Source organism: Ahaetulla prasina, chromosome 16 (genome assembly GCF_028640845.1).
Source record: "Ahaetulla prasina isolate Xishuangbanna chromosome 16, ASM2864084v1, whole genome shotgun sequence".
NCBI classification, from domain to species: domain Eukaryota; kingdom Metazoa; phylum Chordata; class Lepidosauria; order Squamata; family Colubridae; genus Ahaetulla; species Ahaetulla prasina.
Window position 1 is genome coordinate 12,713,806 of NC_080554.1, and position 16,187 is coordinate 12,729,992.

The window sequence follows — 16,187 nt, forward strand, 5'->3', positions numbered from 1 at the left end:
CTGACCCCCCCAAAGCCCCCTTTGCCCATCTGCAGGGGGGGAATCCCCTCCAGGACCCCCCCGAATATGTGGCCCCCTGAGGCCTCTGCTGACCCCCTGAGGCCGAAGCCTCCCGGAAGGCGAAGCTTTCCCTCCGTGGCCCCTCGGGAGGTTGGGGCCCTGGCAGCCCCCCCCGCTCTGCCCCCTCCCCTGAAGAGCTGGAGGACCCCCACCGCCTTGCGCCCCAAAGGCTGGAGGGGTTCCTGGTCCTGCGGCTCTCTTGCACTGCAGCTTCTCCTCGGCTGGGAGGGGATCCTGAGCCAGCAACTCCATAAGTTTCTCAACTTTTATGTCCCGGCCATCTCCGCAAAAGAGCAACTTTTAAGATTTGACATCATTTGCCTGTTTTTGTTTTCGCAGTAAATACCTGAGGTGATCTGATGCTGGAACCCAGTGAGGTCCTCAGGGTGTTTTTAGACTACACATTCAACCTCACTTTGGAAATTTGGAAAAACACACCCAGAGTCCACTTTCTGCCACACATTTAACTATAACTTCCTTATATTTAGAACATTACAAACACCTTCAGATGTTCTTCCTTAACTTGCACGTGACTGTTAGAGCCAGGAGAGAACATGGATTGAGTAAAATGTGGTGAAACTCAACGCTCTTGCTTAGCAACCAAAATTTTGGGCTCAATACTGGTCATACATCAAGGACTATCTCTGCCTCCCTCTGCATGGCAGCCTTGTCCTAGTAAACTCCTTCTCCTTTCTGGCAATTTTCCTCTCTGTTAGAGGCACCAAAATAATCTAGACGAAGTAAGGTTTCCTGCTGGAGCAGGGGGTTGGATTAGATGGCCTCTATGGTCCCTTCCAGCCCTAGATTGCTGTCCTGTTTCAAAGCATCTTCTGAAGCCAAGTCTAGTGCCAGGGTTTGTGGTCCTTCCTCCCTCTTCTTTCTCTCTCTCTCCCTTCCTTTCTCTTTCCTCTGTCTTTATCTCTTTCTCGTCTCTCCCTTCCTCTTCCTCTTTTTCTTTCATTCTCCTCTCTCCCTCCCTCCCTCTTTCCTTCTTTCTTTGTCTCTTTGTCTTTCTGTTTCTTTCTTTCTTTGTTGTCTCTCCCTTCTCTCCTTTTTTTTCATTTCTTTTCTTTCTCCCTTTCCTTCTTTCTTCTCTCCTTTCTTTCTCTTTTCTCATTCTTTCCTCTCTTTCCTTCTCCCTCGTCTCTTCTTTTCTTTTTCTTCTCTCCCTTTATTTTTCTTTCATTGTTTTCTTTCTTTCTTCTCTCCTTTCTATTTTCTTGTCTCTCCTTTTCTTTTTCTTTCATTCTTTGTTTTCTCTCTCTCTCTCTCTCTCTCTCTCTCCTTTCTTTCTTTTCTTTCTTTCTTTGTTGTCTCTCCTTCTCTCCTTTTTTCATTTCTTTTCTTTCTCCCTTTCCTTCTTTCTTCTCTCCTTTCTTTCTCTTTTCTCATTCTTTCCTCTCTTTCCTTCTCCCTCGTCTCTTCTTTTCTTTTTCTTCTCTCCCTTTATTTTTCCTTTCATTGTTTTCTTTCTTTCTTCTCTCCTTTCTATTTTCTTGTCTCTCCTTTCTTTCTTTTCTTTCATTCTTTCTTTTCTGTCCTTTCTCTCTTCTTGTTTCTCCCTTTATTTTTCTTTCATTCTTTGTTTTCTCTCTCTCCTTTCTTTCTTTCTTTCTTCTCTCCTTTCTTTCTTTTCTTTCTCTTTCCTCTGTCTTTATCTCTTTCTCGTCTCTCCTTCCTCTTCCTCTTTTCTTTCATTCTCCTCTCTCCTCCCTCCTCTTTCCTTCTTTCTTGTCTCTTTGTCTTTCTGTTTCTTTCTTTCTTTGTTGTCTCTCCTTCTCTCCTTTTTTCATTTCTTTTCTTTCTCCTTTCCTTCTTTCTTCTCTCCTTTCTTTCTCTTTTCTTTCTCCCTTTCCTTCTCTCTCTCCTTTTTTCATTTCTTTTCTTTCATTGTTTTCTTTCTTCTTCTCTCCTTTCTATTTTCTTGTCTCTCCTTTCTTTCTTTTCTTTCATTCTTTCTTTTCTGTCCTTTCTCTCTTCTTGTTTCTCCCTTTATTTTTTCTTTCATTCTTTGTTTTCTCTCTCCTTTTCTTTCTTCTTTCTTGTCTGTCCCTTTATTTCTTTCTCTTTTCTTCTCTCTCTCCCTTCCTTTCTCTTTCTTCTGTCTTTATCTCTTTCTCGTCTCTCCCTTCCTCTTCTTTTTCTTTCATTCTCCTCTCTCTCCCTCCCTCTTTCCTTCTTTCGTTGTCTATTTGTCTTTGTTTCTTTCTTTCTTTGTTGTCTCTCCCTTCTCTCCTTTTTTCATTTCTTTTCTTTCTCCCTTTCCTTCTTTCTTCTTCTCTCCTTTCTTTCTCTTTTCTCATTCTTTCCTCTCTTTCCTTCTCCCTCGTCTCTTCTTTTCTTTTTCTTCTCTCCCTTTATTTTTCTTTCATTGTTTTCTTTCTTTCTTCTCTCCTTTCTATTTTCTTGTCTCTCCCTTTCTTTCTTTTTCTTTCATTCTTTCTTTTCTGTCCTTTCTCTCTTCTTGTTTCTCCCTTTATTTTTTTCTTTCATTCTTTGTTTTCTCTCTCTCCCTTTTTCTTTCTTCTTTCTTGTCTCTCCCTTTATTTCTTTCTCTCTTCTTTCTTATCTCTCTTTTTTTTCTCTCTCTCTCTCCCTCCCTCCCTCCTTCAAAGTCTAGGAGAGTGAGACCAGGAGGCCCGAGAGACAGTGCTTAAAAACAGTGGCGGTACCCAGAATGGGAGCTTCAGGTGGGGGCCAAAATGGGAGCTTCAGGAGGTGGCGGCAATGGCAGCGGCAACGGCTGTTTACCCTCCTCGGCGGCTGGTCCAGAGTCAGGAAGACAAGCTGAGTTTTCGACCGCTGCTGGAAAGCCGCTTTCTCTGCAGGCCGCCAAAAAGTGCCACCAAAAAAAGCTTCTGCTGTTGCTGCCATGTTCTTTGCGCAGGTGCATCCCATTGGACTTGAAGACAATGGGATGTGCGTGCGGGAAGAACGTGGTGGCGACAAACAGGGCGGCCGAGGTGACTGGCGACCGGTTCGGGAATGTGAACAGCCAGCTACTACTACTATTTCTGTGACCGACTACATTTTTTTACTACCGGTTCAGGAGAACAAGTAGCAACCCACCACTGCTCTGTAACCCATTGGGTCCATCAGTCACTGGAGTAAGACCATACGAATGGGTCCAGTCTGCCTGCAGAAGGGGTAGAGCGGCATAACAGAATCTCACAGCCACCAAGTCATGATCTGACCTTGACTGGGGATAACAGTGGATTCCCCACTAGGTCACATTGCCATTGATCTGCTAACCAGTGTGTGACAACCACTGTTCTGAGTCAGGGCTGAGACAATCTGGGATGGGCCCATGAGTGCCATGATCTCTTAGATTGCTCCTGGAGCCAGGGATGGCAAACGGAAGCCCCTCAGGACCATCAGCCTGGGGAGCTCCACTGCCAACCCAGCTCGGGCAGGGAGGTGGCCATGCAGCAGGGCGCCTGGTACAGTAGCATCCAAGCCATCCCAGCTTCAGAAAGAAGGGTCTCCCAACCAGAAACCTGGGGAGCAAAGCCCCTGAATGCCAGGAGATTCTTGGACGACCACTGGCACTTGCTTCCCATGCGCAGAGGCTCAGCTGCTGCAAAATCCTAAACCTGGATGGACACATCTGTCCATCAGGATGGAACCCCGTCAGTCAGCTAGGCCTTGGAGGTGAATGCCTGGCCATCTGTCTTCTCATCCATAAAGTCTTGGATAATTGTAATTTTAAATTTTGGCCTATTTAAATAAGTTTTTTAATTAATGTTTTTACTTTGTATGATATTTGTATTTTATCGGGCTGTAAACCGCCCTGAGTCCTTCGGGAGATAGGGCGGTATAAAAATTTGATATAAATAAATAAATAATTTGGGATCTTTATTATTACCTGACCGGAGATTCCCCAGGAGCAGCAGCCAAGCCCTAGGGTCTCAGAGGAACTGCTCCCCGTGGCCTGGGAGTGGACTCAGGGAGCCGGGACACACCACCCATGTTGCAACTCTCACCTGTCACTTGATAGAAGGCAATGGAAGAATAGCCTTCCCTCTGGCACTGGAAACTTCTTTTGTGCCTAGGCATATAATGCAGTTTATGCAAGTGACTTTAGGCAAAAAAAACTATCCTTGGCCAGGAAACCACAGATGGGGACAATGAAGCTGTTCCCCCCGTACCAGCCAGCATTTTCCAGCCCCCCATGGTCCAAGGGCCCTTGCACCTGCCAAGGAACCACCAGCGAGGTCAGAGGCGCCTTTTGAAGGACCCAACTGCCATCTTTACTCTGGGGGCTCAGAAGTCCAGCAGCACAGAGATTGTTCATTTTAAATGTACAGTTCGATTCCATTTTGAGAGAGATCATCATGAGGAACTTGGAAAATGCAGTATAAACAGTTTTTCTCATTCAGCAATCATATGAAACATGCTAACCCTCCTCTTCGGAAAAGTCTTGCAGGGCTGCATTTGGACCCCCACATTCTTCAAGGAGCCCCTCCTCCACAGGTCAGCTGACCATCTCCTACCTACATCTGCCACAATCCCTGGGCCAGATGTACTTCTATTCCTGTATGCTGAGAATCTGGCTAGTATCTCACAAAGCTTTGTTGGCCTTAGAGAGTCTCTTGTAGCAATTTCTGCTGGAAGACAAGGGAACCATTCAGGGAAGCCAAATCAGATCTCTGGGGATGGTCTTACATGGTATTGATATTTGAAAAACCCACATAGATTATATCAAACAATGGCAGGAAGGACTACTACTTTCACACCCACAATAAAGGCTAAATTAGTGTGGATTCCAGGGCCTTTCTTTCCTAAGGGACCACGTTGGGGCAGGTCTGACGCCCCAGAGTTTGGCACAGAGTTAGCAGGTTATTTAAGAGCACCTTTAGAGTAATCTAACAAAGGTTTCCCTTCATGAAAAAAGGAGCAAAGGACAGGCTCAGGTTTCATTTTACACTCCATACAGTAGCAGTACAAAACAATTAATTGGATGGGACTTCGACTTCCGGTTTGGCACCGTAGGTGATGGCGGTGATCTTTACGATCACCAACCTCTGGATTATGTGGAATCGCTAGGACAGCTTAAATCTGCTGCCCAGCGGTTCGGAAAACCCCCTCTTCGGGAGAAGGAGAAGGGGTGAGCTGAGGGCAGAGGTTGAATTTCCCTAAAGCCCCTGAGAAAAAAGGGGTTTGAAGGGTTAAGTTCCCTCCAGTAACCCGAAGTGCTCCAGATCCGAGGATTCTTCTGCTTTGGCGGAACCAATCACCACGACCAAACGCCGAGATTTATTTTGGACAATAAAGGATTATACCGGACAGAACGAAAGTGGGAGAACTTTAAGCAAGTAGCCAAGCTGATTCCCCGATACTTTGTAACAAGCTTGAAAACAGCAAGAAAATGGAGGCGAATTGTTAACAAGTTAACGAGTGGAAAGCGAAAGTGATACTTTCAGCGTGTGCCTCTGCAGTTGGTAATTTGCATGTTACTTGCTGCTTTAACTCTTTGCTGCCTGCTGATAGAATCTAGGGAGATTTTTTAAATACTGCTTTAAAAGACTGTGTTTCTCAGAAGTTAAGAAGATTTAAAGTGAATATTAAGTTGGAAATAAATAAATAAATAATTTTATAGAAGATGGCAGCCAAACAATTAAAGTCTACTGTAACAAAGAGCTTTGGAACTTTATCAGCTGGTGCTTCTCCAGCTCATACAGCAGAGACTAGAACATTGAATTTAGAGGCATTACAAGAGAACTTAAAAGGCTTTATAGAAGAAAAATTTAAAGTTATAACTGATGAGATGTCTGAAATGAAAGAGCAGATATCAGAAATTCAAGTGGGAAATAAAGAAGTTAAAGAAGGATTTGTAATGGCAGTACAAAGTTTGGCGAATGTGATTTTATTGGAAGAGGAGGTTGAAGTAATTAAGCAACATAATTCAAAATTAGAAAATAAAATGGATGAATTTCAAAGTAAAATGGAAAGACAGAGGATGAAATAGTTTTGATACAATACAGAAATATGGAATTTGCTCTTAGAATCCGAGGTTTGAAAGAAAATAAGGAAGAGAATTTAAGGAAATTTTTCTGAAGTATTTGCTGAGATATTAGCAGCTCGTCCAGCAGATGTGGCTTATCAAATTGATAAAATATATCGTGTGAATTCTTGGATAGCAAGGCAAAAAAGTTGCCAAGGGATGTTGTTATTTATTTTACAAACAGAATAGTGAGAAATCAGATTTTGCAAGCTTCATATAAGGGGAGAAGATTCAGATTGCTGGTCAAGATATCTTGATATTAAAGGAAATTCCACCAAAATGTTAAGGGCTAGGAAGGAATTTGCCTTCCTGGTGAATGAACTTAAAAACATCAGATTGAATATAGATGGGATATTCCAACTGGTATAATAGTATATTATGCAGGAAAGTACATCGTTTCAATACAGTTGGAAAAGCAAGAGAATTTTATGTTGAGGTATTAAAGTTGGAAGTCTTCCCCATTGGAAGCTAGAAGAAGGAGGCTGAAGTGAAGGAAGAGAAGTGAAGCAGGTACAAGAACAGATTGTGATGGAAGAAGATTTATTACAAGTGTTGGAAATACCTACGGGTTTAGATTCAAAAGAACAAAGGCTGACTAGAGCTGCTGCTAAACGCAAGGAACAAGAGATGAAGGCACAACAACAACTGGCAACTACTACAATGGAAACAGTGGGAGGAGCAAGGCCTAAAGTAAAATGTGATCTGGCTGGTGTTCCAAAAGTTTCCTTTGGCGATAATGGCAATTAAACTATTATCTTGGAATGTTAATGGCCTGAATTCACATGAAGAGAAGGAAAGTATTTCATTATTTGAAATAATTTAAAATGACATTACCTGTTTACAAGAAACACATATTAGATCTTGCTAAATGTTGGAGATGCGATTGTGAAGATGCTACTTATTACCATATATGGTGGACTTGTAAAAAGTTAAAGTATTTTGGATTAAAGGCTGGTGGATCATGCAGAATATTTTTGAAAAAGAAGATTAAGTTTACTCCAGTTCTTTCTACTAGGAATAATTATGGACTATACAGCTATAGAGACTAAATTGATTTTGAACTTAATAACAGTCGCAAGACTTTTGATTGCTCAGTATTGGAAGAAGAAGAATTACCTACAATCGAAGAATGGACAAAACAAAACAACAAATGGACACTCAAAGTATCAAATCTGGCAGAGATGACAAAATCTCCGCTTACTTGAAAGACTATATACTAGAAAAATATATTTTAGAATGGAAAATGTGGATTGATTATATTTAAAATAAGTATCAGATGAAAAAATATCGAATAGCATATGAGTAAATTTAGGAAATATTTTGTATTAGATATATTTTTGAAGGAGAGGGGAATTGAGAGTGTGACTAAGTGTGGTGTGACTAAAGATTATAATTTAGGAATTATTTTGGATTATGATTGTTAGTTTTGATACCCTGCATTTTGTTCTGGGAAGTCGGGGTGGGCGGAGGGGGGGGGGGGGGGGGAGGTGGGTTTGGTAGAGATGGAGTGATGGTTAATGTACAGGGATTATTGAAGAAATATAATTAATGTAGGGTCGGGTCTGCATAGTTACCATTTTAGAACGGTGAGAGGGAGAAAAGAGAGTAGGAGGTAGGAAAGAGGAGAAGAGGAAGGAAGAGGGATAGTAGAGGAAGAAGGAAGGTGTAGGGTGGAGGGAGGAGTGGATGTAGATAAGAGAAGGAGAGGAAGGTTTGGAAAGTAAAAGAAGGTAGAAGAGGGAAGAGTGTTAAAAAGGGTGGTGGTGACTGGGCAAGCCCGACTAATTGTATATAACTGTACATTGGATGAATTATTTGATATGATTGTAAAAATAAAACTTTTTATAAAAAAAAAAAAAAAAAAAAAACAATTAATTGGATGGAAGAAATCTTGCTCAGTTACATCAGAGACATGGACTGTAAAACAAGCTATATTAAGCATTTATATTAAGCAGCGGTTAGGGGGATTGGGGGTGGGAGGCACCGTTTATCGGTGGTTCTCCTATCTCTCTGACTGTTCGCAGACGGTGTTGGCAGGGGGGCAGAGATCGACCCCGAGGCGCCTCACTTGTGGGGTGCCTCGGGGGTCTGTTCTCTCGCCTCTCCTGTTCAACATCTATATGAAGCCGCTGGGTGAGGTTATCCGTGGTTTCGGGGTGGATTATCATCTGTACGCTGATGATACACAGCTGTACATTTCCACCCGAACCACCCCAACGAAGCCGTTGAGGTGATGGGCCGGTGTCTTGAGGCCGTGCGGGTCTGGATCGGGAGGAACAGGCTCCAACTCAACCCTTCCAAGACAGAGTGGCTGTGGGTTCTGGCGTCCCGGTACAGTCAGCTTACACCATCGCTGACTGTGGGGGGGGGAGTACTGACCCCCAGGGGTGGAGTGCGCAACTTAGGCGTTCTCCTGGACAATCGGCTGTCCTTAGAGGAACATTTGACAGCCGTCACCAGGGGAGCATTTTATCAGGTTCACCTGATTCGCCAGTTGCGCCCCTTCCTTGACCGGGATGCCTTACGCACGGTCACTCATGCCCTCGTCACTTCCCGCCTGGACTATTGCAATGCTCTCCACATGGGGCTCCCCTTGAAGAGCACCAGGAGGCTCCAGTTAGTCCAGAATGCGGCCACGCGGGTGATAGAGGGAGCACCGCGTTGCTCCCATATAACACCTATCCTGCGCGGCCTACACTGGCTGCCGGTAGCCTTCCGGGTGCAATTCAAGGTTCTGGTCACCATCTTTAAAGCGCTCCATGGCTTAGGACCAGGGTATCTACGAGACCGCCTTCTGCCGCCGATAGCCTCCCAACGACCGGTGCGCTCCCACAGAGTGGGCCTCCTCCGGGTGCTGTCGACCAAGCAATGTAGGTTGGCGACCCCCAGGGGGAGGGCCTTCTCTGTGGCAGCACCGGCCCTGTGGAACAAGCTTCCTCCAGGGTTACAGCAACTCCCTGACCTCCGGACCTTCAGGCGTGAACTGAAGACGTTATTATTTCAACGAGCTGGACTAGCCTAAGAATAAAATATTTTAGTCAATTTTAATGGGTTTTAACCGGTTTTTTACCGTTTTAGTGATTTGGCGATTATAATATTTTGTTTTAATTGGGTTTTAAATGGCTTATTTATTATTGTTGTATTTTTAATATGCCTGTGAACCGCCCTGAGTCCTACAGGAGATTGTGCGGTATAAAAGTATAAAAATAAATAAATAAATAAATAAAGCATAACCATGGAAAAGGGCATCGTGTTAAAAGGGGAACGTTTGCATGGGAAAAGGAATCACATAAATCTGTTGTGAAAAGGTACAATTTCAGCCAGTTGAGATACCTAGCATGTACGATTGAAAAAGTTATTTCGAAGGTAGAAACTTGAGGGGGGAGGTGATCGAATCTTCAAGGCTCCAATCTTTATAAAAACCTGATTCCAAGCAAAAACTACTGGGTTACCAATCCTATAAGGAGATAGGAAGCAAAGAAAGATAAAAAAGGAAAAGAAAACCCCAGTGAAGTAGAGAGGGATGGAAAGGATGGAAAACCCAGATACAAAGCAGGAGGTATAAGAAACATACCCAAGACCCATAAAGGACTCAAATGCCCATATACCCCCAATAGACAGGGTGAACTTGAAATATTAATACATGAAAGTACATATGATATAGTTGCTATTACTAAAACATGGTGGGATGAAACTCATGATTGGGTTGGATGGATGGATTTCTAACTGGCTGACAAACTGCACTCAACAGGTGGTCCTTAATAGTAATCCATCTACATGGAGGGAAGCCAGCCGTGGGGTACCAGAAGGTTCTGTTTTAGGCCCAGTACTCTTCAATATCTTCATAAACGTCTTAAATGGAATAGACGTGGGACTCATCAAATTTACTAAGGTAGGAATAGCCAGCACCCTAAATTACAGGCTCAAGATCCAGATAGATCTTGACAAACTCGAACAATGGGCCTTATCCAACAACGTGAAACTTAATGTGGAGAAAAGCAAGGTTTTACACCTGGGCAAAAAAACCAAAGTACAAATTAGACAAAACCTGGTTCAAAACCAGTAATTGTGAGAGGGACCTTGGACTCCTGGTAGACAATCACTTAAATATGAGTAAGCAGTGAGCATCAGCAGCAAAAACAGCTACTGGAATACTTGGTTGTATTAACAGAGGCATAGAATCAACATCACATGAAGTTTTAGTATCACTTTATAAACTCTTAGTAAGGCCACATCTGAATACTGCATTCAACTTTGGTCCCATTACAAAAAGTTGTTGAGACTTTGGAAAAAGTGCAAAGAAGAGCAACTAGGATGATTAAAGGGCTGGAGACTCAAGCATATGAAGAACGGTTTGGGGAACGGGATATGGCTAGTCTAGAGATAAGGAGGACAAGGGGTAACACGATGGCGCTATTCCAATATTTGACAATTAACCAGTGGAACAGCTTGCCTTCAGAAGTTGTGGGTGCTTCATCATTAGATGTTTTTGAGAATAGCCAGTTGTTTCAAACTGTAGAGGGTCTCCTGCTTGAGCGGGTGGTTGGACTTGAACGCCTCTAAGGTCCCTTCCACCGCTGTTATTCTGCTATCATTATTTTATTGCTTTGCATGTACTCTGAGAACTTCTGCACGGGAAGAAAATTCCTTGTGTGTCTAATCAAACTTGAGTAAACCAATTATTCAGTTGATCTCCATTGTGTTTAATTTAATTAGTCAGACATGTATCAGACTGAAGATCTTTGCACACTCAGGCATATTTAGCATTTCCTCCCCGCCCCCATGTGATTCCTTTGATGTCGATGAAGGTGTCCACCATCAGTAAAGCTCTTTCCACAATCAAGGCATTCATATGGTTTTCCTTGTGTGGATTCCTTCATGTGAATAAAGATGCTGCTTTGAAGGGAAACTCTCCCCACACTCCAGACATTCATGTTTTTTCTTCTCCTGTATGAATCCTTTGATGTCTATACAGAGTTCCTTTCCTCTTGAAAGCCTTTCCACATTCCAGGCATTTATAGGGTTTCTCTCCTGAGTGGATCCTTTCATGTTTATAAAGGCTGCTGTTCCAACTGAAGCTCTTTCCACACTCCAGGCATTTATATGGTTTTTCTCCCGTGTGGATCCTATGATGATTATAAAGGCTGCTGCTACAACTGAAGCTCTTTCCACACTCAAAGCATTTATAAGGTTTTTCTCCTGAATGGATCCTTAGATGGCTTTTAAGATAGTCATTTCTTTTGAAGGATTTTTCACATTCTGGGCACTGAAATTCCTTTCCTCCCTCCTGAATCCTTTGGGGATTCCCGAAGGCCCATCCATCCTCCAAGCATTTATTCAGTTTCTCTCCAAAGTGAATCCTCTGATGTCTATAAAGGTGGCTGCTCCAACTGAAGCTCTTTCCACATTCTAGGCATTTATACGGTTTTTCTCCTGTGTGGATTATTTGATGTTTATAAAGGTTGCCGCTTTGACCAAAATTCTTTCCACACTCAAAGCATTTATAAGGTTTTTCTCCTGAGTGGATCCTTAGATGGCTTTTAAGATAGTCATTTCTTTTGAAGGTTTTTCCACATTCTGGGCACTGATATTCCTTTCCTCCCTCCTGAATCCTTTGGGGATTCCCGCATCTTCCGAAGGCCCGTCCTTCCTCCAGGCATTTATTCAGTTTCTCTCCAAAGTGGATCCTTTGATGATTATAAAGGCTGCTGCTCCAACTGAAGCTCTTTCCATATTCAAGGCATTTATACGGTTTTTCTCCTGAGTGGATCCTTAGATGGCTTTCAAGATAGTCATTTGTTTTAAAGGATTTTTCACATTCTGGGCACTGATATTCCTTTCCTCCCTCCTGAATCTTTTGGGGATTCCCGCATCTTCCGAAGGCCCGTCCTTCCTCCAGGCATTTATTCAGTTTCTCTCCAAAGTGGATCCTTTGATGATTATAAAGGCTGCTGCTCCAACTGAAGCTCTTTCCATATTCAAGGCATTTATACGGTTTTTCTCCTGAGTGGATCCTTAGATGGCTTTCAAGATAGTCATTTGTTTTAAAGGATTTTTCACATTCTGGGCACTGATATTCCTTTCCTCCCTCCTGAATCTTTTGGGGATTCCCGCATCTTCCGAAGGCCCGTCCTTCCTCCAGGCATTTATTCAGTTTCTCTCCCAAGTGGATCCTTTGATGCGCATAAAGGTTGCTGCTCTGACTGAAGCTCTTTCCACATTCAAGGCATTTATGAGGTTTTTCTCCCGTGTGGATCCTTTGATGTATAAAAAGGTGGCTGCTCCAACTGAACTTCTTTCCACACTCCAGGCACTTATAAGGTTTTTCTCCAGTGTGGATCCTTTGATGTACATAAAGGGTTCTGCTCCAACTGAAGTTCTTTCCACACTCCAAGCATGTATAAGGTTTTTCTCCTGAGTGAATCCTTAGATGCCTTTGAAGATCTACATTTCTTTTGAAGGTTTTTCCACATTCTGGGCACTGATATTTCTTTCCTCCCTCCTGAATCCTTTGGGGATTCCCGTGTCTTCCGAAGGCCTGTCCTTCCTCCAGGCATTTATTCAGTTTCTCTCCAAAGTGGATCCTTTGATGTCTATAAAGGTGGCTGCTATAACTGAAGCTCTTACCACATTCAAGGCACTTATAAGGTTTTTCTCCCGTGTGGATTCTTTGATGCTTATAAAGGCCGCTCCTCTGAGTGAAGCGCTTTCCACATTCTAGGCATTTATATGGTTTTTCTCCTGTGTGGATTGTTTGATGTCTATAAAGGCTGCTCCTACGACTGAAGCTCTTTCCACACTCCAGGCATTTATGAGGTTTCTCTCCTGAGTGGATCCTTAGATGCCTTTGAAGATCTCCCTTATATCTGCAGGATTTTCCACATTCCGGGCACTGAAATTCTTTTCCTCCCTCCTGGATCCTCGGGGGCCTCCCGGGTCTTCCGAAGGAGCCTCCGCCCTCCAGGACCGTCTCGGGGTCTCCGCCTGTTTCCTCCTCCCCGCATCGCCCTCCAGGCAGCCGCCTTTCCCGGGCTCCCCCTGGGCTCAGCCCTCCGGCAGCCCCGGAGCCCCCCGGCCTTTCCCCGCCGTCTCCCGGGGAAGCCGCGCCGGGACCGGGCAGGGCTGCTCCGCGGGGCCCGCTCTCCTCCTCCTCTCGGGCGGCGCTTCCTTCCTTCCCCCGCCGGGCTCCTCCGTCCTCCTGCAGGGGAGAGAGAGAGGCGGATCACGGCTGCGTCCCCTTCCCCGCAGGGGAGGCCCAGGCCGAAGCCTCCGCCTCTCACGGGCCTTCCGGACATGCTCGAGGCGGACACGGCCTCCTCCTTCCCAGCGCTCCGTCTCCCTCCCCGCCCGCAAAACTAGGCCTCGGGCTCCCAGGCCTGCCTTCTCCGAGAGAGGCCCTGCTGGACTGCGACTCCCAGCATTCCCTGCGCCAAACCTGCATCCTTTGGGATTCTCTGTCGCCGATTCAGGAGCTTCCCTCGTTGCCCGTTTTATTTCCGGAAGTGGAAGCTTCACGCCCTCTTCTCCAAAAGCTCCGCCTCTTCCTTCGGAGGGACCGCCCCAAGGGGTCCTTCTGCCAATCGCCGCCGTCCCCAGAGATCCCAATCGGCGTCCGAGCTCCTTCAATCACCCAGATGGCGCCTGCGTGGTGAGGAGCGCGGAGATGCGGCGGGGGGGGGGGGGCTTTCTCCGTATTGAGGCGAGGGGAGGTCAGGGGCTCTTCTGGGACTTTCTAGCAGCTTCTAAAGGAGCCAGTGATTGAGGCACCAGGTAGAAAGCAAGAAAGCCTGAGTTCAAGTTCGGGGCAGCCCACCTCACAGGGTTGTTGTTGAGGGAGAAGAGGAGGAAGGTGTCGTTGCTAGAAGGGAGGGGGGCTCAGAGAGGCAACCCTGAGCTACACCTTTGCTCCTTTTTGTCTTGGATGTGTTTCCCTGGGAAAATAATCAAGGCAGGATCCAAATAAATAAATAAACTCCCTCTCTGTGACTCCCAAGACTCTCTTGAAATAGCAGCTACACGGCCTCTATTTGGTCCAGGACAATCCTTGTTCCCAGATATAAGAATTCGGAATTCATGCCCAAAAGCAGCCCATCTCCACTTTAAGAGGACCTAAGGATGAGAAGGTCCCTGCTGGGGAATTTTTTCATAGAAATCAATACCTCCTTGTTGGAAAAATAGTGCAATTTTCATAGGATCCCAGTTGGTTTCTTTCTGGGTCTCTTTAAACTGCTGGATCCCTCAACATTTGGAACTTGGCCAAAAGAGGGTCATGTGCTTTGGGGGTTCAGCATCATTAAGCTATGCAGTATTTTGTTTTGGCAGAAGTTGTTCAAGGGAGACAGGATTTTGTTCTCTGTCCTGGGTTGCTGTATGAGAAACGATGCCTGTTCAAGGAAGTTCAAAATTTGAGATAATTTCTCCCTCTCTCTGTCCTTAAACTTGTCACCATCTACCAATATTTTGGGATTCAGGAAAAGGTGTCTGCACCTAAGCAGAAATAATGGAGAGAGCTCACCTGGGATGATGGAACAAAACACAAGACAGCATGGCAACCCAAAGGGAATGTGATGGGAAGTTCATCCACAGCTACATTAATGAGTGGAGCTTCCCTTGACAGGCAGTCTAGTTCCAAAAATCTGCCTTCTGTGGAAAAGGATGAGAAATGGGCAGCTTTAGTGATTGATTGCCTCCTTCAGACATTTGCCTTATAGAGATGAGGCCTGTCATCTCTTAGGGAATTCTGATGGCTTTATGACCTCACCCATGCAGGTTAAACTGTCAGTTACTGTCAGTTAACTGTGAAGATGCCTTCCAAGAGGCAGGTTGGTTTCAGAAGGGCTCCTGGGCTCTGGGAAATCTTCCCTCTATTTGCAGCCAATTTATCAGAGTTGTATTACAAGGACAAATGCCTTGGTGCCCATCCAGACCTCCCCCCCTCACCTTGCCTAGGGAGGGAGCCTGGATCCTGTGAAAGTCCCATTCCCAGAAGGGCCCCTCAACCTCCGCCTGCCAGAATGTGGGAGGGGGGCCCAAGGGGGAGAAGACCAGACCCCAAAGATCAATGGGAGCCCCCACAGCTGCCTTATTTCTCCGCAGGAGTAGAGACTTGTGCAGGCACCTCAGGCTGGTTGAACAAAGGCGGACACAATTTAGCTGATGAACAGAAAGCATGGGAAAGGGGGACTTTCACTATCCTTACAACTGGGGAACACCTAGTCTCTGCACCTGGTGGGAAATCTAACAGGTGCCTGATGAGTCTTATTCATTTATAAGGGGAAGGGCCTTCTCTGCGGGGGCTCCCACCCTCTGGAACGAGCTCCCCCCAGGACTTCGCCAACTCTCGGACCTTAGAACCTTCCGTCGTGAACTTAAAACACACTTATTCAGGTGCGCAGGACTGGATTAGATTTTTTAGTTTTTTAAATTTTAAATTTTAAATTTTGTACTGATTTTAATTGGTTTTGTTATTTTTAGTTAAATTGGCCGGTTAAATATTTCATTTTAAAATTATTTTAAATTTATTGTATCTATGTATTTTAATAAGGCTGTACACCGCCCTGAGTCCTTCGGGAGAAGGGCGGTCTAGAAATTTAATAAATAAATAAATAAATAAATAAATAAATTTAAAACATTCTTATAACTGCCCATCTTTCAGTCAACTCTGTGCAGCTCCCCAAAAGCTGTTTTAAAAACAATACAACATATTAAAACATAAAACATTGAAAATAAAAACAAAAAGCCTGGCACCAATCCAACCAACTTCTCATTGCCTGATCTCCCAGCGCCTGGGGAAAAGCCAGGTAAACACAGGTAAGGCTAAAAGGGTGGAGGCCCTTTGAGAATATGGTTAGTATCTGACAGAGCTTTGTTGGCCTTAGAGAGTCCCTGATAGCGGTTTCTGCTGGAAGACAAGGGGACCATTCAGGAAAGCCAAGTGACAAGAGTTTCAGATGTCTGGGATGGTCTTACATGGTATGGATATTTGAAAAACCCATATAGATTATATCAAACAGTGGCAGGGAGAAGCAGTTTCATACCCACAACAATAAAGGCCAAATTAACCCTAGATTCAGCCAGGGAAAACCCTTGCTTCAATTAGGCACTGAGTGGGAGGACCATTTAC

The 16,187-nt window shown here is 44.6% G+C and overlaps 1 protein-coding gene across 1 annotated transcript; it reads right to left on the bottom strand.

Moving 5' to 3' along the window:
* Positions 1 to 10,256: 10,256 nt before the first annotated feature.
* On the bottom strand, positions 10,257 to 13,631 carry LOC131186289 (zinc finger protein 91-like). The gene is made up of 2 exons (XM_058159729.1): positions 13,500 to 13,631; positions 10,257 to 13,262 (listed from the first exon to the last, which is right to left on the bottom strand). Exons 1-2 carry the CDS (start codon positions 13,503 to 13,505, stop codon positions 10,995 to 10,997), a joined length of 2,274 nt encoding a protein of 757 aa, XP_058015712.1. The 5' UTR covers positions 13,506 to 13,631; the 3' UTR covers positions 10,257 to 10,994.
* Between the last annotated feature and the right edge of the window lie 2,556 nt (positions 13,632 to 16,187).